A 24,521-nucleotide genomic window follows, 5' to 3' on the forward strand; every position below is an offset into this window, starting at 1 on the left:
AAGAAAAACAAGAGAAACTCTAATTTTTTTATATTTTAATTAGCTTTTTTATTGCTGATGGTGAACTTTCTCTAGGGGGGTTGCTCTAAGTCAAACCCACTAATGTCCATTTCCTCATCCTGTTCAGTCAGTTGGCAGACAGATCATTTTCTTGCAGCATGTAGTCATACTGAGCTGCTCAGCCTCCTGACATATTGTGAGTGGGTGAGTGTGTGCGTGTTATTTCCACACGCTTCCTCTGCAAAGGATGTCCAAAATCAGCCCTAATGTTTCATTGATTACGCATGTGATTATTTCTGGGTATACGTGTTTTGTAAAACAGTTTGATTCAGTGGTTTAATATATATATATATAACAGCAGTGTCAAGGTTCGGTTTTAGCTTTCAATTATGTGAGGGTAAAGACGTGGCCACAGGCACAAGGACCCCGCTGAACTCTCACAAAGCCAAAATGTATTGTATGCATCACAGTTACCATGTATGTTTGTGTGTGTGTGGGGGTGGGTGGAAGTGTTATGAGGCCTATTGTTGTTTCTTTGTGCAGGCGGACAGCTAACCAGGCACCATCTGCCAGGGAAACTGCTTAATGATACCCCCCTTTTTCTTTTCCTCAGCACCCCCCCTCCCCACTTCAGGCCCCTCTGGTTACATGCTATTCGGTGTATGTGTGTACTTGTATGTCTATCTCTGCGAGGACCACGATGAGCTTTAGATCTTGCGAGTGAGGACATTGCGTTTGATAGTTTACATTCATATAAGGGTTGAGGTTAAGAACTGAGTTGTGATGATTTATGTCAGGCTTGGAAAGAAAATATGTCAGAGTCCTCACAAGTATACAAAAATGTGTGTGTCTTCTCTCATTGTGGGAGCTAATTCATTCATGCACCTGTCCCGCAAGCTATTCAATCAGCTGGTGGACAGATGATTTTCCTGCTCTATTTGGGTGCCCCGGTTACCCAGTGTGCCCCAGTTTACCATCCTCCGCTTCCCCCAGTACACCTGCCCCCCCTTTTTTGCCCATCCTCTATTTTCTGTCATCACAGTGCTTCATCATAAAGGACACTTTTGGCAGTTAAAGACAATTACAGCTGCAAAAAAAATAAATTACACTGAAGATTTCATGCTGTAGGTACATTTGAAAGTGAATTTTTGGGCAATATTTTGAGTTTTGAGCCTGCCTGCTGCTTCCCCTCATGCCTCTTTCCACCACATGCAAGTCCACATTTTTCAAAATAGCACTAAAAAGATTCCACTATCTCTTTGCCCACACCCTCTGACTGGAAGGCGGCTGTTTAATCCCATTATTTGGGGGCCATGTGCGACTTCTTCCAAGACACTCCTCTGCATGTCACGCCAGCGAAGATCAAATGTAAGAGTACGGATGAACTAGATGTGTATGTTTCAATTTTCCTATAGTTATTGTATGAGTAAGTGAGAGAGTGTGCACCAGTATAATTTAGTTTGTGTATAGTTTGTTTGTGTGCATGCATTGTGTGTGTGTGTGTGTGTGTCTTGCTATCTGTGTTGTTGTTGCTTTCAGAAATTCTCTTTCCATCAATAACACATTCTGCTGACAGCACTAATGCTGGTGTATTTAGATACTTACACACACACGCATTGTTCCTTTCCCTCATAATGGTAATGATTTCTAAGACTGCCGACTGAATTGCTTTTTAATAAAATTAAGATAGTTTAGTCAGTCCTGACAAAACCAGCTCATAGTGCCCTTTGTGAGATCGATGCTGAAACAAGCCTCTTCGTAATTCTGTGCGCTTGACGTGCTCACTGTGTCCACGATTAAACTTGAAATTCAAAAAAACGCAAATTAAACTTTTGCCTTGAAGTTGTAGGGTTGAATGAACCCTTAATTAAACATCATATATAATACACAATTCTTACAGCATGGCCATAGTAGCAGCAGTCACTGTAATGGGTGATATTGGTGGGAAATACTGTCATATGAATTTAAAGCTAAACTATACAACGTGTATAAAATCGTGTTCATCCTTCTCACTGAACTAAGCCACAAATTGACACGGTAAAAACAAAGCTTTTCCCAAGAGTTCTGCATCAGCCTTGCCTGACGCTTGTGGCTGTGGCCTACATCTGATTACATCAGACATGGTAAGGTGAACGCCGCCTCTCTTGAATCAGCTGTTTTTGAGCACATCCATGCGTTCACAAGTTCCAGGTTGGTCCAGAAGCTATGTCTGACTGTCTGACTGTAGGGTTTATCCCAGCAGTAAACTAAATTTGGATACATTTACATTTATGTGCATTTTCATGAATTCATGAGTGACTATTAATACCATGCACCAAGGAAGAGATCAAAGTCTTTGCTACTGGTACTCTGTCTCTGTCGGCCTCAAACGTTCTTACTTCCCCCAAGGACCCTGAATTTCCTTGGAAGTTTCCCTAAACCTGCCCTTCCCATTGTCTAGAAAAAGTCCCTGGTGTGTTCCCACCTTTCCATATGACCTGACCTGCACACCCACCTGCAAACCTCCCAATTCCCTCAGTGTTCCTTCAGCCATTGTTCCCTGACTGTTAGACTGCCTGCACCTACATGCATATATCCTATCTGCTACTATTTCTGTAAATCCGCTACCTGCAGTATGATTCTTACCCACCTCTGATCCCTGCTGAATTTTTTTTGCTTGTTTGTACTGACTTAAAATTGCTGAGTAAGCCTGTTTTTGTACCATGCAGTTTCTTTATTCAACCCGTGCTGGCTACAAGTGTCCGCATTTGAGTCCTCAACTCAGTTGCCAGTACATGAAAACTACATATTATTCCATAATAGCCAAAGAAGCCAATATTTAAATAACTAATAGTTTTTCAATATAATTATTGCCATTGTTGCGCTAATGTATTGTAATTGGTTTTCATAGATTATAGGGTTCTATAAGAGAAACATATCTAAGATGTGTGCTTTTCTGATTGTATCCAGTCATGAACCCTGAACAGTTAATCGTGTTTTAGTTTAATATATCTTAAACAGTTGTCTGGTGGCACAACAGGTGTGTCATAGCAGGAAACTGGCAGGTGTATTAATGATTGCTGCAATTGTGTGTGTTAGTTTGCTGTCACTATTACTGTGGACTGAGCCTTTCTTCTAGTTATTAATTACCATCTGTTTTTTTTCCAGCGTCGTCAACAGTCAAAATGTCTGCGGTGCAACGAGTCTTTTCTTAAAATTGTTGTCATATACTCCCTCTTTCACACACTAAAAAATGTCTTAGAGCGCTCATATTGACATGATGTGACACTTGCAATAGTAATAAAGGCTACCTCTTAAAATCAACAAATATGGCAAAGTAATTCTAAAATATGGTGCACTAACCAGAACAATATTCGTATAATAAGGTTGTGTATGTAAAGGAGCATCACTTACCTTCTGTGTGAGAAAATCCCTCAGCAGTGACTTTCCATTGGATCAGCACGCCGAGTAAGGCCAGAACAGGCCACACTCCCAAGATGACCCAAGTAAACCAGCACACTGGCTTCTTTGGTGCCACCTGCAAAGATTACACTTAGAATTTGAATTGGATCATTAAGTGCTAAAACATTGCAAAATAACTAAATTTCTAACTAAATCGTGATGCTTTTTGTCAGTTTTCTCAAAACCTCTATTGTGCAAGGGTTACTCTTGCAAACTAACCCTAAACTAAACTGCTAATAAGGCTATTAAATAGTTTGGCTTCATCTTGAGGAAGAGTTTTTTTAAAAGGGTCACAAACCACATTTACTTCAGCAGGGCTGCCCAGTATACACGCAGAAGATAGGCAAACAAAACTTGGCCAACAAATATGAAAGAGGGCATTTCTGAATATTGTTCTTTCTAAAAAAAAATAAATGAGGGTCTGATGTTGAATATTTGATAATTAAATACAGACAGTGACAAGTTGAATGAAAAATCTCAATGAATGATGAATAAGAAAATGATTCAAATGATGAGCCATGACCACTGTTGCCATAGTCAACACTTTCTCATCCACTCACATATCAAATGCATCTCCCTGTTCTTGAATAAACACACCTCAATCCCATCCTGCAGGCACACCCTAAATTCCTGGCAAAGTTTTGTAGACAGTGTGCAAAGGTGAAGTGTCTAGAATTGTGGTGGTAATGCTAATGTGGTCAATATCAAAAGATTTTATCTGCCCAATTGTCTGTCTCTTACTCCCGTGTAGAACACTCACACAGAGTAAAAACATGCCTCAAGGTGACTTCATATAAATTAATGACAGCGTGACAGCTTAATAGATGAGCCTACCCTGAGTCTCTCGTAGACGTAGTGTACCAAGGCGAACAGCTCTATGAAGTAATCCACGGTGACAGTGATGATGGCAGATCCAAAGGTGGCAGTGGAGAAGGTGACAAAACAGCGTTGCCATTGAAGAGTGAGGACGGCAAATAACGTCCCAGAGCCCAGGAGAATACCCAGGGGAACCCACACGGTTTTGGGGTGGTAGAACTCTTCCATAACCTTCAAGAGAAGAGGGAGGGTTCATTTTTATTTTTTTCATCAGCAGAATAAGTTAGGGCCTGATTCACATCAACATTTATGAGTTATTTGTCCCGAATCATTAACAGCAGCAAATCAGATCCAGACAAAGAATCCACCTAAAATCTAGATATGGCACCAGGCACCATCGCTTACAGCACAGCATCTTCTTCCATGGAGGAAGCTATTGTTTAGTTGATACACTTCATGCTTCTAAAAACCTGCTCTGTGATTTGGTTTGCAGCTAGGCATTATTTTAATTTCAGCATAGATTCTACAGGATTTCCTGGACATGTACATATTTCTGAAAAGCTGGTTTAAATATAGAGCACATTACAGGTTCATGCCGAGATGTACAAGTGAAATGCCACCGCAGTACTGACGGCTTATGTAAATCCATGTACAACCCAGATTAGTCTGCAGATAACCACAACTGCACACATGACCTTTTTTTTTAGTGACTGGGCACAAGAAGGCTTTCCTGTGATGAGAGTGCAATGTTTTATTTATAAAGCTCATTTGCATGAACGTGAGGAAGACTGTTTCATATGCAGTGTACATCACTTTAAGTAGTGCGCAATCAAATGTTTTATTCTCACCACCAGTGAAGCCACTCCAACCAGCAGGCCCAGCAGAAGGCCCACCATAAACAGTCCCACACTGCGAACCAACATGGTCACCAGGCCACACAGGGTCCCGATGCCCAGACCGATGCCCACTGATGCCTCCACGCTGAGTTGAGTGTCCATCACCCTCTCCTTGTAGCACAGCATGAAGATGACCACAGAGCCAAACATTAGGCCTGTGAGGAACAATACGGCCTTGAAACATCGATAGCCTGGAGGAGAGATGGGAAACACTGTGAGGCTATTACAAGCATACAAAGACTTGTACACGGTGTACCGATGCCTGAGTGAACAGCCAGAAAGCCTTGCGAAATCAAAACCTAATTCATTACAAGGGCAACGTGGAACAACAAATGGTGAGTGTGCACAAGACATTCCTTATAGTGGAACAAAGAGAGAAACACCTGAGGGACTTTCTGTTGTAGCTTTGACTTTTGGCAATAAAGAATACACACACACACACACACACACACACACGCACACTAAAAACAAATACTTTCATGATTTGGATTCTTTTTAAAACACACACACACAACAAGCACTACTTTTGTATGAGATAGCCTAAACAGATACCAAGCTTCCAAGCGAGTGCCAAAAATACTAATATCAGTGTAGAATAAGACAGAAGATGTATTTGGGATTTTCTAATTAGGCACATGTCATAAAGGGTATATACTAACTATACTTCTTGAATAATCTATTAAAACCACAAACTTCTGGGTTGCTTTCTTGTCGGTGTAAAAACCTTTGGCTCATGCTTACCATCCTCCATCATAACCTGCTTCTTATCTTTCTGCCTTCTTTCTATCTTTCTGTCTAGCTCTTAATTTAATCTGAAGATCCCTTTACTTCCCGGAAAATGCCAAGCAGAGCAAAATTCTGTTTGCCAAGAACTTATTGCCTTTTAAAATCTCCAGATGATATTGATATGAGTGTACTATAGCAGCCCGAAAATGGTCTTACAAATGATTTATGAGTGATATATTTAGGGATTAAGAAATTATTCAGCTATAACCTCTAAAATAAACCCTATGAAGCATGGCTTATTGGACGTTTGATTTCTGATCTAACATTTTCCATGCTTACATTCTAGTTACACAATTGAGCTGATTAAGTATAGATTGCTTTGTTCTGGTTTTCCACAAAGTTACTGCTGTTACCAGATTATGAACAGGGAAGATACCATGCATAATGAACTGCAAAACAATAAACAGGGAGCAGTCCACAGCGAGGGAGTTACTTTCTCATTGGAAGATGATGAAAAGAGCAGATAAGCTGTCTCTATAAACCTTTATGAAACAGCTTTAAATTATGATAATCACAGTATAATGAAAGGTCATCCACATTCATGAGGCAAACAGGCTTGCTGAACAGAACAGCTGCTCTACTTTCTCTCTGTTACAGGTTTATTTCCCATTTTAGTTTTACATGCAGAGGAAAAAAAGGGATGCTTAAGAATGAAAAACTCAAATTATCAACAGTTAAGATCTCCGTGTTCCTTAACTGTGCTAACTGTATTCATCAATGCTTGCATCTCTCTTGCATTTGCTCTTTATCCCCTTCTTTGTCCATCTGACTGTCTCAAGGGGAACCGGCATCAGACTGTTATCTTTGTGTAATCAGGCATTGCACAGCTGAGCCGAGGAATACGCTTCCTCACATCCAACCCACTGTCCGTGCTCCTCCCTTTTGACCATACCTCATTTATGTGCAATTTCTTAGATATCAGTTACCAGGCCCTTAAGAGTAGTGAAGGCCACTGTATTTTTCATTTTGGAGTAAGTGGAGCATTTTCCAAAGCATCTACAGCCATTATTGGTTAGCAGCCATCACAAACTCCCAATACTGTTTTTCTATATCAGTTAGTTTCCATAAATCAATGAATAAATTCTTAAATATTATGCCTCTGCTCGACTGCTCCTAATATTCTGGTCCAATTTCCTCGCTGACTTTTCTCTGACCCTTCCTTTCCTCGTTCAATCATCCACCCTCCAATGTTCCACTGCTCCTCTCTTCTGCTTATCCCTCCTACTCCCTTGTTTGTTACTCGTTGCTTCCCTTACTTTTTTCCTGCAGCCATCAAACCCTCCATCCCATCTGTTCACTCCGATTCATTCAGCTCTCGTCTGCCTCCCTTCCACTCTCTTTCCCTAACGCCTCATCCATCTTTTTTCGTACATCACCCATCATTTCTGCTGCAACTTTGTTGATTTTCTGGGTCAAATAAATGACAGCTAACCTTCTTTTCTCAATACCTCGGGACTAAAGCACATTCTCCGGGCATCTGTCAGTACGGATAATCTAAATAATTTGTCCTGCTGAAAACAAACAGGAATGTGTTTTTTTCTCAAATTATTCAAATGTGACTGTGGGGTTTCTGAAAGATGTCAACATTATGTCTCATTTACAGAACAGTCATTTTGTTTGGTTATAGAATGAGATCTGGCACCGAGGGTAGGAATGCACCACTTAATCTTCTCTTTCATGGTATTAAACAAACAGAGACAAATATACAACAGATGGTAAAGAACGAAGGAGCTTATGTATTTGAAAAAATATTATGCCATTCTGTCTTGTTATGTGAAGCTTTTCTGGTAATGTTTTGTAAGCATGTATGAAATGACATTTTTAAATCAATGTGCCAGCCTTTCATTATTATTCTAATGCTGCATATTAGCAGTATGGTCAGAGTACATCTGAAACTAGTAAAGTACATTTAAAGTGGGATACAACATGGTCTTTTGTCTTTTGTCTGGCACCACCCTAGGGGCAAAACTTGACATTTTCCACCATACCAGTGGTGAGGATCTATGAATAGAATTGTTCTCTATATTTGTTTTCCACCCAGCAATTTAGTTGCAGGGCTACCGCCATGGTCTTGTTCGCATCGCTGTCAACTTTGTAAAATAAAGTTGTTGGGTAACCTGTTTGGAATGCAGGGACTGATGCTGCAGATGCTTCCCCAGGACGTATACAGTGAATGTTAATACTGTCTGTATGCTTCAGTGAATCTCTCTCTGTCTATTTGTATGCCACACGTCTGCTCAGAGCTTCAAAATGCATCAATATTCCACCAAAAACAGCATGTTTGTTTTCCCAAAAATTGTAATTCTAGATCATATTTTTGATATGTTTGTTTTCCCAAAAATTGTAATTCTAGATCATATTTTTGATATACAGTACTTCGCTGATTTTATTACATGAAACATTATCTTGATCATTCTCCTGCATGCATTTTAGTTTACACATTTCATAATAATAATAATAATATAATAATTCATAACTTGCGTGACTAGGAACAAATAAATTGACTTTTTAATAGTATTTGTAACATGTCCTGGTGGCCATGTGGTTACGGATGCATACCATGTCACTGGAAAAGAGTTCAAGTCTCTCTTAACTGTCTACTGTTGAGTAAAGGCAAAAATAAGATTTAAAAAAAAAAATTTAATTTTGTGTGCCTGCGTTCCCACAGTCTTTGCAAAGAAACATCATTAATTTAAACAGCTACAGCAAGACCTAAATGACTGCAAGTAAGTAATCATAAAAATACACCAAAGTCTATAACCATTACCAGCACGCCTCTTTCTCTCTCTCTCTAATTATTTATTGATTACACATTCCTGTAATGACTTTACATCCAAACTCATTAGGATAAGCCCTTAATACTTATAATGCAGTCAGTCACTGGGCGCAAACTTTAGATTCAAAATTGTGCCTTAACATATGAATGGACCGATGCTAACAGCATGACTCTGGGCATTTGATGCCAGAGGGGAAAATAAAAATATATATAAATAAAATGCAGTGTCCACTGCCAGTCAGGCCTGGCTGGGTTATTATGATTTAAATCTGTGCTGTCTTTCAGCAGCGCTGCTGCAACATCTAGTTGAAAGGACCGGGGACATGCCTTTGAATAAGCAACAGATGAGATCTTTTTTCTTTTTTTCCTCTTCTTCTTCTTTAAAAGACAGCAGGCAGTCCAATCCTTTTAGTACGAGTCCGATGATGACAGCAGTTTCAGATAGAGTGTAGGGGTAATGGAGATTCAAGGATTTGAGAAAACATATGAGCACATGCAGACCATTAGTGTAGTCCAATTTATTCCCTGAAGCAAAGTAAATACTGTATGTTATAGTAATCCCACTGTAGCTTAGTGTGTAAGAATGAGATTTCAGTATTGATTAACATAGCCAGGAAGAGAGCCACTATGAACTGCTCTTAAATCAATAAGATCATACATTAGCTGAGCAGAGGGAACTAGAATTAGGAGAAACCATGACTCTTTGGCTACACATCTTGGCACTTTCTAATTATTTCCTGAAACTTATAGGAAGTAATATATTTATATATTTTTTATGTATATTAGAAATACTGTATATCTCAGCGACACAGGACTCCTCAGTGTTTCCATCATTATGCTACAGGCAGATGTCCAGGCTCACCAGTTTTGTGCTTTTGTAAAAGAGTAGTTTATATGGGAAAATATACCAAGCAGTAGGTAAAAACTTCATGATAGTTGGATCTGGGGGAGTTACAGCATCTGGCTATTTCTTGGCTGAATGCGATAATTTCCTGGAGTCCCCATTGGTCGACTGTCAACCTCACAGTGACAACAAGACTTGAGGACATGTTGTTTTTTCAGTTTTACATATCATGTTAATTAGTTAGCTTTAGATCGGCTGGATGTGTCAAGTGGAGGCTTCCCATTGTTTTCCTTGTGTTTCAATGTCACTAGGCATGGCCTCACCTGCCTCACCACCTGTGCCTCATGTACCAATCAACCCAGACTACAAGAAAAAAGGCAGATTCAACCTTCAAGACACCACCACATTGTTCATTCTTCCTTGTGCTTAACAATGATATGGTCCTTGCCAACCTCCCTGCCATATCTCAACACCTTCACTACTGGCCCCCTACCACCGTTTCACTGGCTCTCCACCAGCACTGCACATTCCCTTTGTGAATTCAATAAACTAAGCTAAGATGCTAGTGCTGGTGGTAGCTGTATATTTAAAGTAAAGACATGAGGGTGGTATTGATCTTCATCTAACTCTCGACAAGATAGAAAAGAGAAAGGCAAATTCATCAAAATGATTAAAGGTAGCAATCCCTTTACATGTCAACTGAACAGGACAGAACAGAGACACATAGACCAATGGTAGAACAGCTATGGTACTCTCAACTGATGGTGATTAGCTTTTTTTCAGCTGGCAATAAAAGACACCTATTTAAAGTAGAACACATTAAAAGCCGTCTCAAGCTTTTTATGAAATCATATTTTTCGGAAATCCCATTTAACGCATGAGGACATTTAAGGTATTTTATTAAGTACCAACTCAGACCTTATGATCAAAGCTTTGACTCTGTCGTCACTTACCAAAGAAGCAGTAGATGATTCCAAAGAGGCAGCACATGGAGCAGACCACTGAGGGCACAATCTCATATCTCCTCTCAATCTCCTGGTCACACTTCAGCCCCACCTCAGCCAAACCCAACAGTTGGCTGGTGGACGTCATGTTGACTGAAGTGAAGGGGGGGCAACTTTTAAAAGAGCTGGGGTGAGGGGTGGAGGGGATGCGTCAGGATGACTGGATCAGCGGGCCTCACCCATTGAAACGTGGCTACCTGCAAACGGGACGCATGAATGGAAAGAGTAATGGAGAGAGAGAGGGTGAATAAGAGAAAGAAAAGACAGAGGAGAGAGTGATTATTGATTGCTCATTTAAAGTACACAGCTGTGAGTGCTGACAGGGCAGTAAGCATGCATTAAAATGTTGAAAAAAGAAACATCTTAGCACAGCACAGCCGCTCTACAACAACGACTTCTGCAGATGAAATGACTGCAGAAAAAATAAAAAATGCAATTCAGCCACTATCATTCACTTGGATTTACAGTAAAGCGCTTGCAACAAATTGTTGCCAACAGTTTGAAAGTATCTGACTGGGAGTAGAAGATTTTTTAGCACACACATAATGGTTGCCATGGAAAGATCAACAGAATTCATTTGCATAAATTTGCATGTTGTGGGAAATTAAGGCACAAGTACAAGAATGTTTGTGAGCTTTGTATTTGTACAACAAAGCTCAAGGATATAAGGACACAAATTTAAACCCTTAAACACGACTTACTCACGATCTGCTGCTGTTTTAATCACACAGTTAAAATGATACTTCAGCAAATACTCACTTCTGTTGTACTGTCAAGCTGCATAACTGCTGTGTCATTACTTTATGTGCTACAAAACAGCGCTGCAGTATAGACCATGTATAGTATTTCACTATTGTTGTGAAACATAAGGAATAGAAATACTAGAGTGTTACATGTATTGATTGCGTATGCTACAAATGCTGAATACAATGCATTTTCCTCTGGGGCACGTCAGCCAAACGTATGCTAGATTTACAGTGTTACAAGAGTAATGTAGAAAAGACTTTTGCTGGATTTGGAGATACTACTGAAAGTGCAAAAACAAGATTAAAATTTTAGTTTCATAGGAAGTCAAGTGCAATAAACAAGCAAAACCTTTGACAAGATAATTAAAAAATAAATAAAAAGAAGCATTCTTTCCATTTAGAACAAAAAAAAAAGAGCAGCTGCACTAGCAACATGTCAAATTAAATGAACAGCATAATCTGGACTGCAGTGTGTTCATTTTCATTTTACATGAAAACAAATCACAGGTTGTACTTTGTAACCTACTCCATCACTTAAAAGCAAGAGCATGGTTTTAGTGCAGTGTGATTACCCATTGTATTCAATTAGACTCCACCAGCTATATTTAATTGACTTTAATTTTAAGGGCAAATGGAGCTTTCACTATTACAATGTGTGCCATGTGTGAGCAATTACTGACTCCGCAATTCAGTTTTTGTTCCCAGTGTACACACTATTGTAACCTTTCAACTAATGAGTGTTATGTAGAGACGTACTGTTACATAATATAGCCCATTATTGACAACTTTATACATAATTGATCTTCTAGTGTCCTCTGGGTCACCAAAAGACACAAAATGATCATCATTAGGCGTGTGGTTTGTGCTGCAGACACTCTGCTTAGAGATTCCAGTCCTTTCCTTTTTTTTAGAGGATGAAAATGTGCCTGGGGCTTTCACTTTGTTGTTTTTTTGACTATGTCGGTGCCATCAGCTAATAAAAAAAAACAGTAAAAAATGATGTGATCAAAGTGGGCTGTGTTTTACATTTATGGTACATTGATTAATTATAAACATATAATTCAATTCAACTCCTCATATCCTCATAACCATGGAAACACAAACAGCAATCTCATGATGTACTTACATCCATAAAGGCTCAAGGACAGAGGCCGTCCACCCTAAGTCTGACATAATCAATTACATTCATGCTTTTAGAAAGTATTGTACCAGAACATAAACAAGAGAAGAAGAATTTTAGAGGAATAATTTGTGGACATCTGTGTGTGCATATACACACACACACATCTGCTGATAAAAAGAGACAGCGAAGGTAAAAGAGGCTGACAGAAAGATGGCTGATGAGATGGAGGTTCAAGGTGAGCACCAACTTGATAACACTCACATAACAATATTGTTGGCAGCATGTTATGTGCTGTGCTGGAGTTCATTATTTTAGAGTTTGTCCGGGACAAGAAAAAAAAAGTGTAGAAGTTGGCCAGTAGCCAACCTCCACATTACCAGCTGTTGTCCTGAGGTCTCTGTCTCTCTTTTTCTACTTGCTTCGCTAAAAGTAACACTGGTGACCCTGGATAATAAAAGGTATCATGAAGATGCTTATGGTGTCTTGTACAAGACACATAACGAGAAACATAAATGAAGTATCAAGATAAGATGCAGGACAAAATAGAGAACAAATAAGAACATAATAAGAGATGCACTAGAAAAACTAGAAATCATTTGCAAATATAAAAAATAAGGCTAAAAAATAACAGAACAGCCTCGGCTACAGTGTCTCTAATATAAGAGCGGGTTCTCGCATCTAAGGCCTCTGATGAGTATCCAAAAAATTCATTTCATTTTAGAGTCTCCTTATATTGTCAGTAGAATATCTTTTATATCTTTTATAAAGCATGGGTTGTCCACATTAATTAATTTACGGCAAAATGTATTCAAGTCTATTCAAGTTAGTAATACTCATAATTGTATAGGTCTAAATGAGAAACATTTCAAGAGGTCTTTGCCACTTTTGTGTTGTGTGCAAGATTCATAGACTGAGGACGTATTCTATTATGACAGAAATCATTAACCGTTAACATAAAAATAAGGTGAGAGTGCAGAATTCTATTAAAAAATAGGCAGAAGAACCATCTGGACCTGGGATTTTATTTGTAGGCATCCACTTAACTGTTGCCAGAACTTCAGCTTCAGACTCATGCTGTTAACTTACAAACCCACACACAGCTCCACATTTATTCGAGCACCAAATCCCAGCGGTTTAATTCATGCCAGCCGAGACACAAATTAAGACTTACTAAGCGTATAAACTCACTCGACGGTGGATACCTTTAAATGAAAACATCCTCTAACTGGCATAAATGGCGGTATTTTACTCTGCGTCGTTATTATTTCACGAGACAAGTACTCCACTACATCTTTTATGCAGTCATCACAGTTGCTCTCTGTCTCCATGATGACATCTCTTGCTAAGACTATGTCATTTATGCAGAGGTTCACACACACACACACACGCACACACACACACACACACACACTTCCTTAAGCCAGTCGCCGTCCTTACACAAATCTCTCTTTCTCTGCTGTTTCCAATAGCCATGTCATTTGTATGGACCTATTCTCATCTTCTGTACTCCTACCTGCATTTATACCGCCTGCCTGGTGAAGTGCCAGGCTTCAGAAGAAACATAAAACCTTGAACTGAGAGCTACTGATTGTCGTGCTGTTCATTCACATGGTTAGTAACTGTACAAAAGTGCATTAGCTGGTCCAGAGCCTGCAATATATTGGCCTAAGTACAGTAATACTACCTCCAAAGCATTATAATGGATTTACGGAATGCACTCAAAATCTACTTTTCTTTTATAACACCTGTGGGTTACAAGTTGCATATTAAATTTTAAGTTGTGTTACTGTGGATCCATTACTTTGGTCTAGTATTCTCCTTCAGGTCACTGCCCGTGTCATGTTAGAGTACAGTTGACAAACTCCTGTATCTGTCTCCTGCATCTGCTCTTGAACGTGCACAAATATACAGACTGTACACCCATGCTCGCCTGCTTGGTTTCACAGGGCGAGGTAAGACCTTGTAACTCTATATTGACTTGCGCTCAAACACACATGCACACGCAAGAGCATCTCTAAAGTCCTGAATGGTCGCACTCAAAATCAATAGTTTTTCCAGCATGACATGTTGTGTGCTTTAGAAGAAATCTACACACAGGTGGGATTTAAGAGGCTACCATATTGTGTGTGTGATACTGTCTAATTCTAGACTAGCTTTTGAAATGAAATAATGTTGCATTTGTGCTAAAAAAAACAACAACAAAAAAACAAGTAAGCGGGTGGTCAAGATCGGTAAAATTCAAATGTAGTAAACATGATCAGTGTGAGGGAATTTCCTATTCTAGCACACTACATATTACATAAGGCGTGAGGTCATTGTAGAGATAAATCTTGTTAAATCTTGGATTATTATGGAGACACTGACTTCTCTATTGGAGATACAGAGCAGCTGTAAGGTTTACGATGTTCCATTCTGATCATGATACTATGATGACCGAGGTCAGAGGATAGGACCTTTCATAGATACAAGGAAGACGCCTCCTACAGAGTCAGATAACAATGCTAAGGATAAACATATTTCCCTGTCTGTACACTGTATACTGCAGATGCGTTGAGTATGACCATTTTTAGTTGTTTTTGTGGCACTATTCTGAGGGCATAAAGACGAGATAGAGAGGACAGCTTCTTCAGAATTGAGGCGGCATCATGTCATGACAAGCATATTGATAGATCTTCCATTCTCCCTGGCCAAGCTTCAATAAACCTTTCAGCATAAGTCATCTTGGACTCCTGTGCACTTTCTCTCCACTGACTGAACTGACCATGGATGAATTCTCTTAATCTATCAGATTGTGACGAGCTCGAAAGAACAAAAGAAAGAAAAAAACATCTTTGCGCTCACATTCTGAGGGACCGTCACAATTTGTTCAGACAACATCAGTCAAGGTCTGGCAGCATTTATTCACGGACGCGTGGAAATGGATGAGCCAGGTGAAATCAGAAAGTCTGCTGTACGGCGAAAAAATGTAATGGCAGAATAGATAAATGACATTTAATGGGTGCTGGTGTCTAATCACTCAAGTGTTTCAATAAATAATTACTCAGAGTTTCCGATAGACAAGAGCAGCTGACATCTAAATGTCAGAGCAGCTCTGTTTAATTTCTTTTTAAGCCGATCCGTTCCTATGTCAGTGACACCCACCTGAGTCTGGGCCTAACCCTCACTACTAATATGGAATTAAAAGCATTAACATAGATTAAGATGAACTATAAGCTAGTATTAAACATTTTAATGATACGGTGTGTAAACAATGCTTCGTGTGGGGGAGGTCGGGAATGCGTGACTCAGAGCTAAACAGAAGCTGATTAGCATTAATACGGTGTGTTTGGATGCAGCAGTCCTCAGTGGCAACCATGTTAGCTACACGATGCGGCCATGTTAAGTACATTAATAACTGGGTGGATAATACGTGATGCTGTACTGAAGTAAGCCCCTCAGACTTAAAGTACAGCGTGGAGCTCCTTGAGCAGGAAACTTTAACTGAGTAGGTGCTTACTGACAGGAGAAACTCAGCTGTCTAGTTCATTGAGCGATATATGCATCACGCCATCCTACTGCCCTGCACACTTCCATGACAACTGATTTTCATTATAAGTCACTGCAGGTAAGGGAATATGGTAAAACTTTAACTAAATGGCCAAAGTTGAGGGAAAGATTCTGGGAATATCTTTTTACAGTATATAGGAAACTATATATGGGAAACTAGAAAGCCCTATGAGAGTGCAACCCTGTGTCAGGACTACACAATAAAATCTACTTCTGGATTCTAAACATAAATTGATAGACAGGCATGAAATACATGTGTCAGACTTTCCTTTTCATAAGTGTAGTCCTTCAGAGATTAACAGCAAAATGTTTAAAAATGCACCATGTTGCAAGTTAGTAAATCTTTTGAGGAAAAGTATGTGCCTGCATGCATCCAGATCTGCAGTTCCACACCACAAAACTGCACCAGTCTGTACTGCGTGCAGGCCTTGTCAAAAACCTGAAAAGCACTTGGAGGCATTCCAATTCATAATTGCCTGTCTTGGAAAGACAGACTCCAATGGTGAAACAGATTGTGAAGACTGCAGCTTAGTTACACCACAGGCACCTGACTGAGAGTGACGCTACTCCACTGCCAAAAATAATAATGATAAAGTGGAAATATGCTCAGAGGATCTGGTCTCTGAAGCTTCTTTTATTTGATTTTTTTTCTCTCTCTCTCTCGCTTTGCCATAAATATTCAATCGAGACACCGTGAGTGATCGACTTTTTCTACACTTCTTGGGTCATTATAGGATTTTTTGCTTGATTCAAGCGTTAACTGTTCCACAGTGCCGAAAATCTGATAAAGAAAAACCGAAAAACTTCACCAGGTGTGAAAAAAAAGTCTGCAGGAGAAGATTATTACTGCAATGTCTTACTTTTTGTTTCTTCTTCTTGAATCAAAAATGATAGAAACAACCTGCGAATGTATTTCTATGCAACACAGTCAGTCAAAAAGAATCCTTCAAGAAAGAAAAGGGTTACATGATGCTGCTGCTTCCGTATTGTGTCATTCTGCCACAGCAGGATGACAGCTTTATAAGATAAACTATAGTAATTATCCTCAGTTAACACCGCATGACTCTAAGTTAAATGTCATATTCAATGCATGAAGATTTTTTTCAATTCACATTCTGCGGTGACCTGACCTCTGTTGAGTGCTACATCCACAGCGAGATTACATGATTAGAAAATATCCCAGCAATAAGGTCAGAAAAACGAAGAGCAAAAAAAAAAATACATATTATGCAACAATGTCACGTCCAGGCTGTTGCTAAAGCAACCAGCAGCGTTACAAGGACCCTGCAGATGGGGCGTTGGGGGGGGCTTGTCGCCATGGGAATGTGCATGTTAAGAGCCAATCCGTGATGGTTTCTTTGAGGCCCCTGGCAGCAGACGGTCCTGACCTCTGACCCTATTCAGCTAGTGCCTCTTTATAATTCACCAACACATTAGGTTGAACTGAGTGTATTATTTCTAGAACGGTCCCATCCTTGGATGTTTAAGCATTTTTGTGGGTTGAACGGAGTGTAGTGATTAGAAGTGTGTTAATGCCGCAAAATATAAAGTCTGAACAACAGCAAGGTTTATAAGCTTCTAAAAAGATCATAGTCCTATATCGAGTTGAATATCTTCAGTGATAATTTGGACTTTTTCTCAATTCTAAAAAAATCTACAGCTCCCTCCTATGGTGAGATTTGCTGTCCTGTCCTCATTTCTGCGCTGTATTTTGTTATTGATGCCGACTACTAATTCAAATGCAGCCAAAATCATTGTGAGATCACAGAAGTATGCTCAGCCTCAAAGATAGTACACACAGTAATAATATCAATGGAGGAAAGGAGAAGGAGCTCTGTATTACTGTTGTTTTTTCTGCAATAATACCTGTAAAGGTCACTGTTCGGTACAAAATATGGTTTGCTTCACCGTGGCACTTTGTTCCCATGAACACTGAACTATAAATCTACTTATTACAGTGTACAATACTTACACCTTCTTAAAATGTGGATTGAAATTGTCCCAGTACATTGTGTTTTTAGGTTAAAGATCCAGTGTGTCTGATTTAGGGCAAGGCAGAAATAGAATTATATATGCATAACTATGTTTTTAATAGTGTATAATTATCTGAAAAGGTGAATCAAAGGAGAATGTTATTTATCTTAAAATGACCCTTTCACACCTACACAACCTCTGTGGAAGTGCTAAAAACGTGGCCGCTTGAGAGTGGCTGCAGAAGTGAGTCAATTTCCATAAGCGGCCATATTAAAATACTCAATTTTCCAGAAATAAACAAGTTTACAGCCTGGTTCAGACAACGGCGTTGGACTCTAGATAATTTCCACGTCCATGACAACTGTGAGGGAGGTGATTTTTTTTTAACTCGACCATTCAGATGATATTAAAGTTATGCAGAATTATCAGCATGACCTCTATTAAAGCATCTAGGTGTCATTCGATCTGCTTCAGGTCCGGCAATGATGCAAGTCTTTTCCAATATTTAGATTAGCTTGGAGGCGGAAGAAGCAGTACATCCAACATGGTGGTGGCCAGTGGTACATATTTTCGCCTTCAAAACAGCGCTTTGGAAACCTGTGGGTGACGTGACTCACGCTCTGTCCATTCTTTATACTGTCATTGGTTGAACCACCATGTTTCTACAGTAACCAAGAATAGAGAAACGAAACCCTGGCTCTAGATAAGGCCTTTCCTGTTTGGTGTGGGAGTGATGCGAAGGGGTTGCAACCAGCCGTCATTAAATTGTGCACGCTGCTCTTCTAAAGGTATTGTGAGGAGATTCAATAATCATAACGTGGCAACACAGTTTGCAGTGTTTCGACTGCACTGAATAATCTGACGGCTTTTCATTTTCCATCAGCTCCACTCGAGCAATTTAGTGTGGAAACTCTGCAGTGAAATCTAAATGCTGTTTCATGGGCTCACTTTTCCTCCCTGCAGACAAACCAGGAGCACTGAATCACACCACAGCACCTCTGACACAAATCACAGTTCACATGATGATTTGCTCAGCCATATCCTCGCTTGCATGCCTCTGTCAGCCCGACAGGCCAATAATGTGAGGTTACATATCAAAACTACTGGCAGCGTAATAACCTCTCTGCGTGTTGATGTGCTCGCTGTTGGAGTTTTGCTTCTGTTCCTCTCTCTCTCTCTCGTCCAGATGAGTAGACAGTCTGAGGTCACAGATCAAATTTGAACATTGCTGCTTCTGTAATATGGCTTTTATGATTTGTTCTGCTGTATGCCAGCTCTGGCCTCGAAACTGTATTTGCCATTCACAGCATGACTTCACCTTCACCTCTGGGAGTGTGCAGCCTTAGATCTATGATCTTTACATCTTTAATCTATGTCTATTATAGTTTAAATAGTTGACATGGAAACTGCTGCTCTCCCTGAATGACTGTCACTATAAATAAATACTTGATTCTGCACTTGAACACTAGATAAATATTATAATTTCAAATGCCACCTGAAGAAATATGAAGTAAATATTAAACCGAGTTCTGCAGACACCCAGAGAAATGTGCAGAGGAGTGAAGTCATCTCTGCCTTTTGAGTACAGTGCGTGTGTGTGTGTGTGTGTGTGTGTGTGTTTGCACATGTAAAAGCTTTTCCTCCCCAAACCTGCTGTGAGATAAATATTTTCTAATCTTCTGGTGATAGGTGTAAAGTGACAGGAAGAAGAAGAAAAAAGATGAAGGGTTTCAAAGTGTGTGTGTGTATATCTAGGTGTGGGTGTATGTGTGTCAACAAAAATATTTCAGAGGCCCCACACTGAGTGGTGGCAACAGAGCATCAACAGAACGAGGACACACTCCTCTCCGGGGTGGGGGTTGGAAGGGGTCGGACAGAGAGACAGAGGGGAAAAACTGAAGAAGAAGAAAGAGAGCAAGATCAGCAGGAATGCTGGTTTGAGACTTAACACACACGCACAATTTCACATAATAAGAAAGTCTGTGCACATCGGGACAATACGCCTGTGAGCCTCATCCTCTTTTTTAGAAGTGTGTTTGCAGGGAACAACAAAGTTAAAAATGAATCCCCAAAGACAGTGAGTCTGAGCAGACAAAAAAAATGAATCAAAAGAAACAATATTTTTTATCTCCTGGCAGCTTGAGGTCAGCTTCCTTCCTTTTTAATGCATGGCAGGGTATCATCCTCAACAAAACCAAACCCCAGGGCACCTCTAGTTCATGTGCTAAGAAGACATGACAATACAACAGAAGTAATGGTAAGTTAAAGCCCTGGAAGCTAAGGTGTGGTACACTCAGAGGAATAACATTTTATTGTTGTTATTGTTAGAAGAAAGTGTCCATCACACGATTTGTATCAGTGTTACAAAATTGACATTGCTTGGGTTTCTCGAACTTGTTGTTTTATGAACGTTAAAAACTGACAAAGCTACAATATCAGTAAAAAATAAAAATAAAAAATTCCATCTAAGCACACAGATTGGTTTTAGTTTCATTTCTCCAGGGTTTAAGATATTTGTCTCAGAGATTTCTGCCTCAAGTCCAACACAACGACTGCGAATTGAATTGTCAACAGCAGTGGGCCTTTCTAGAAACATTGGTGTCATTACTCTGGATAATAAACAGACCTTGCTCACTGGAACTTCTTTATACCGAAGAAATAATACCCAGAAAGATTCTTGACAGCATGTTCTGTGGATTTTCCAGAGTAATGGAAACTTGTTTGTGAAAAGTATTGTTGTTGTTCAATATTTTAAACAGTTTCCCAGTGCTATGAACAAGAATTCACCACAGTTGTGTTGGGGTAGAAGCTGATATCTTGGATAATTTAAAACTTTCATGATTATAAAAAATCTGTTTTGCCACAAGAAGTAAGCGTGGAAAAAAATCTCTGCAATTCTATAAGTATATATACATAGGCCCTTTATATGCTATATACTATGGGGGTTTAAATGGACAGTTGTCTATCCTAATTCTGGTATGAAGAGATGATATTGATTTTTAAATGTACCGAAGTGTACTTAGCTCATCAGATCCTATTAGATCAAGCCTGTAATGTCATAAATCTTGTATCAGATGACTTGTGTGAGAATACAACATGGTACAACCTCTGTGGATGGTAGGTCAGTGGGTTAGAGCTCAGCAGGCTAAAAGCAGAAAGTAGATTAATCTGGTTAGTCCGAGGTGAAATGTTTCAGAGGTAAACTGCTATCACCACTAAAGCTATTAATGAGATATCAGGCCTTTTCCCAAGGTGAGGTTAACAAGATACTTCGGACAGGAGCACTTGATAGTAGAAAGACCAACTTTTATTTTGTGAATTGGAATATTTTTCAGTAGCCATATAGGGGAAACAAATGGCCACATAAATATATTTTATTTGCCAAACAAGTGCTCTGACACTGGCATTGTCTCTTTGACAAGTGTTTTTTCTGGTCCACCACTTTTGTACATGGAAGTCTTTGGATTTTTCTTCTAGCACCAGCATGAGGTTCAATTTAGGAACTGTTGAATGTGATCCATGAAAATTTGGTTCAGACTATTATGTTGTGTCATCTAGTGCAGGTAAATATTTCAGTTTGGCCAATACTTTGCTTTAGAGGTTTGACCGATGGTGAATTTTTAAATGCTAATATAATAACGATAGTTTGAAACATGAAAAAGTTGATATTCCATTAATTGCCCCCTGGATAACTGCTGAACGTAACATCTAAATCCAAGTAATAAATACCTAAATAAATAAATATGTAACTGTAACTTCAAACTGACTGTGATAACTAATATTATGATTGGATACAAAGTGGGGATGTAGGCTACAGAAGCTGGGGTGCCAGTCAGAATGCTGACAGCCCGAATAGCACATGTCTTTCAGTACATGGTCCCTTAACAATCACAATCGGGTATAAATCGGCACTAGAATGCAACAAGAAGCACAAAAAACTGCAGTCTATCACAGCGGACTTGAAATTCTTGAACAGAAATTGGTCAATATAAAATCTACAGTTCAGCTAAGAATAGGTCCTTTGATCTCGCTGGGATCCCAAGAAGCAAACAACTCAATCACAATTGCTGGCCAAGAAAAATACAAGACAATCTTAGTGATTCTTGGACTACAACCGAGTTTTACCTCCTGTAGTCCAACCAGTTCACTGTTGTTCATAGTCAGTTTGTGAGTAGGTGGATAAGTGAGTAGGCGTGTCCTTTTTGGTTTCAGACACTGGCATACAAGAGTGTGTGTGCAATTTCCTTTCTGCAGTCATTGGCCACTATCGGAGCCAATTTTTTATCGTATAACAATAATTTTTAAAACAAAACCTATTTTGGTTTATGGCTGTACTTTCGTCTTCAACACTGAACACTGATGAATGTAACATGACTAAAACCAGAGCAGTTGTGCATCACCATAGAGAGTCAGCATTTCTGGGTAGCTGACCTGTTTTCATGTAACAGTCTGCATTGTCTGACTCACCATCTGTACATTTCTCCCAATATATATCAGGCTTTCTTGCTGCCTGTTTGGCTTTTATCTGACCTGACCGTGCATGTGCCTATAGTAAGAATCTAAACAAAGAGACAGTGACAGTCAGGTCGTGCTGACTTATATGTCGGCACCTTCGTTCTTCTGTTTCGTCTCAAGTTCTGAGAAACAGAGAGGAAGAGTATGCTGATGTTATGATTACTAACAGGATGACTGTGTTTCCATGTAGCCCATCTGTCACTGGGGAGACTACTACTGTGTGTGTGTGTGTGTGTGTGTGTGTGTGTGTGTGTGTGTGTGTGTGTGTGTGTGTGTGTGTGTGTGTGTGTGTTGTGAGGGGAGGGTGTTTTCGGGAAAGCAGAGAGAGTTTAAGAGTTCGGATCTGCTAAGACAGATCTGACATCAAAGAAATACAGCAAAATAATCCGATATCTGTAGCTGGCATCTGTTCTCATGCAATCTGCTGCTGTATATACTGTACAAAGACCCTGAGAGATTATTTCACAATTCAATTACTGTTATTCCACAAATGACGGAGATGTAACATAAAAACATCTCAGTTTTTCTATTATGTCCAGGAGGACAGTGTTCTTTATTTCAATTATGAGCTTGGTAGTGATGTAACATACATCATGTAGAGTTTTAAGAAAAAGAACAGTACATGTGCACAGCTGACCTTTATATAAAGGAGCATGTTCCTCACCGTGATAATAGTTATGACAGTGATGCAGTAATGTACAGCATTTCTGCCATTTAGCACTATTTCCTGCAATGGTTTACCAACATGTGTGCTGGTTAAAATGCTTACACACAACTTTAAAAACTACGAAGCAATGTTGCTTTGATTTATAGCATTACAAACTGCATATTTAGGGAGTGTATGTTTTTGCAAAACTAGTAAATTCAAGTGCTTTGGCTTTAGGAGCACTATTTTCTGACCCTTTGTAGACTAAATGATGAGATAATTCACTGACAAATTTAATGATAATGAAGATAATCACAGGCCTCTTTCTTAGTAAACCCCGACTTTGCAGTTACAGTGAAGATACAGCTCCCTGGTCAGTTGGCATAGTAACAAGAAAAGCATAGATAGCCTTGTTTTTCATTGGAAATGAATCAATCGAATGAATCAGTTGACTGCTTCGCTGAAACTTCTGTTCCTTCGCTATAAAAGCTGCTTGTAGAGCAAATACAGTGAAAGTGAACAGTCAGTGTTCATTTTTACAGACATTTCATGCTGATGTTTTCAGTCTCAAAACATTCATCACAACCACACCCTCTTCCTACCGCCATTCTGTTTCACAAGTAGACATCGCCTCTCTTGATTGCTTTTCTACTCTCTGTTTCCAACTCAATTTAAGTTTAATCATGTCTTGATCACATTTTTGACCCAGTGGTGCTCGGTTAAAAAATAAATAAGCTTTCATAAGCATTGGCAAAACGTGCACTGGAGTATGGATATTGACATTCCTATGCTAAACATATACTTGGAAATAAAATACAGTACCTTTGATAAATGAAGCATTGACATCAGTAGACAAGTAAATGGAAAAAAAATAGCAGTTCTCCACACCTAGATTCATGTATTCAAGGCCATTCTAGTGCCTCTCTCAGCTTTAAGCAGTGTGAATGCTCTCCAATGATTACACCCTTTAGTTCATCATTTCCTTTTCTGCATCCAGATAAGCTTTTTAAATTCTTGCTTGCATTTTATTTGTCTTGTTTTGCATCTATAAAATCAAACCAAAAGGACACTCACAGTGAAAAAGCATCATCCTGGGTCATTTAGTTGCCTGGACCATTAGGTTTAAATGCGAGAGGGTGATTTGTATGGGAGCTGTTAGTTTTCCCCTCACACTCTCCCTCGCTCCCTTTGAGCAACAAGTCTATTGAGACGTCTGCGTGACCTATAGACCTCTCACACAACCGCCCTCCCACTGCACACATTAAAAAATGAAACTAAGAGAGAAAAGTATCCCTGGAGACGAGACAATATCCTCGTCTTTTAGTCGATCATTCACTCTCTTTTTTGATGCCCCTATTCATCCACCAACCCATCCTATTTAGCACGTAGCAAGTACTCATAGAGTGTA

The 24,521-nt window shown here is 39.4% G+C and overlaps 1 protein-coding gene across 2 annotated transcripts in view; it reads right to left on the reverse strand.

Annotated features, from left to right (window-relative positions):
- tmem198aa (transmembrane protein 198aa) overlaps window positions 1-24,521 on the reverse strand; it is a 34,489-nt gene that overhangs the window by 4,600 nt on the left and 5,368 nt on the right. For both annotated transcript variants that reach the window (XM_010743327.3, XM_019255450.2), the window contains exons 2-5: window positions 10,513-10,760; window positions 5,106-5,344; window positions 4,276-4,488; window positions 3,394-3,517 (exon numbers count right to left, since the gene is read on the reverse strand). In XM_010743327.3, coding sequence (XP_010741629.3) covers window positions 3,394-3,517; window positions 4,276-4,488; window positions 5,106-5,344; window positions 10,513-10,651 — 715 coding nt within the window. In that variant the 5' untranslated portion in view covers window positions 10,652-10,760. The remainder of the gene's footprint in view (window positions 1-3,393; window positions 3,518-4,275; window positions 4,489-5,105; window positions 5,345-10,512; window positions 10,761-24,521) is intronic.

The sequence above is a fragment of the Larimichthys crocea genome, chromosome XVIII (genome assembly GCF_000972845.2).
Source record: "Larimichthys crocea isolate SSNF chromosome XVIII, L_crocea_2.0, whole genome shotgun sequence".
Classification (NCBI taxonomy): domain Eukaryota; kingdom Metazoa; phylum Chordata; class Actinopteri; family Sciaenidae; genus Larimichthys; species Larimichthys crocea.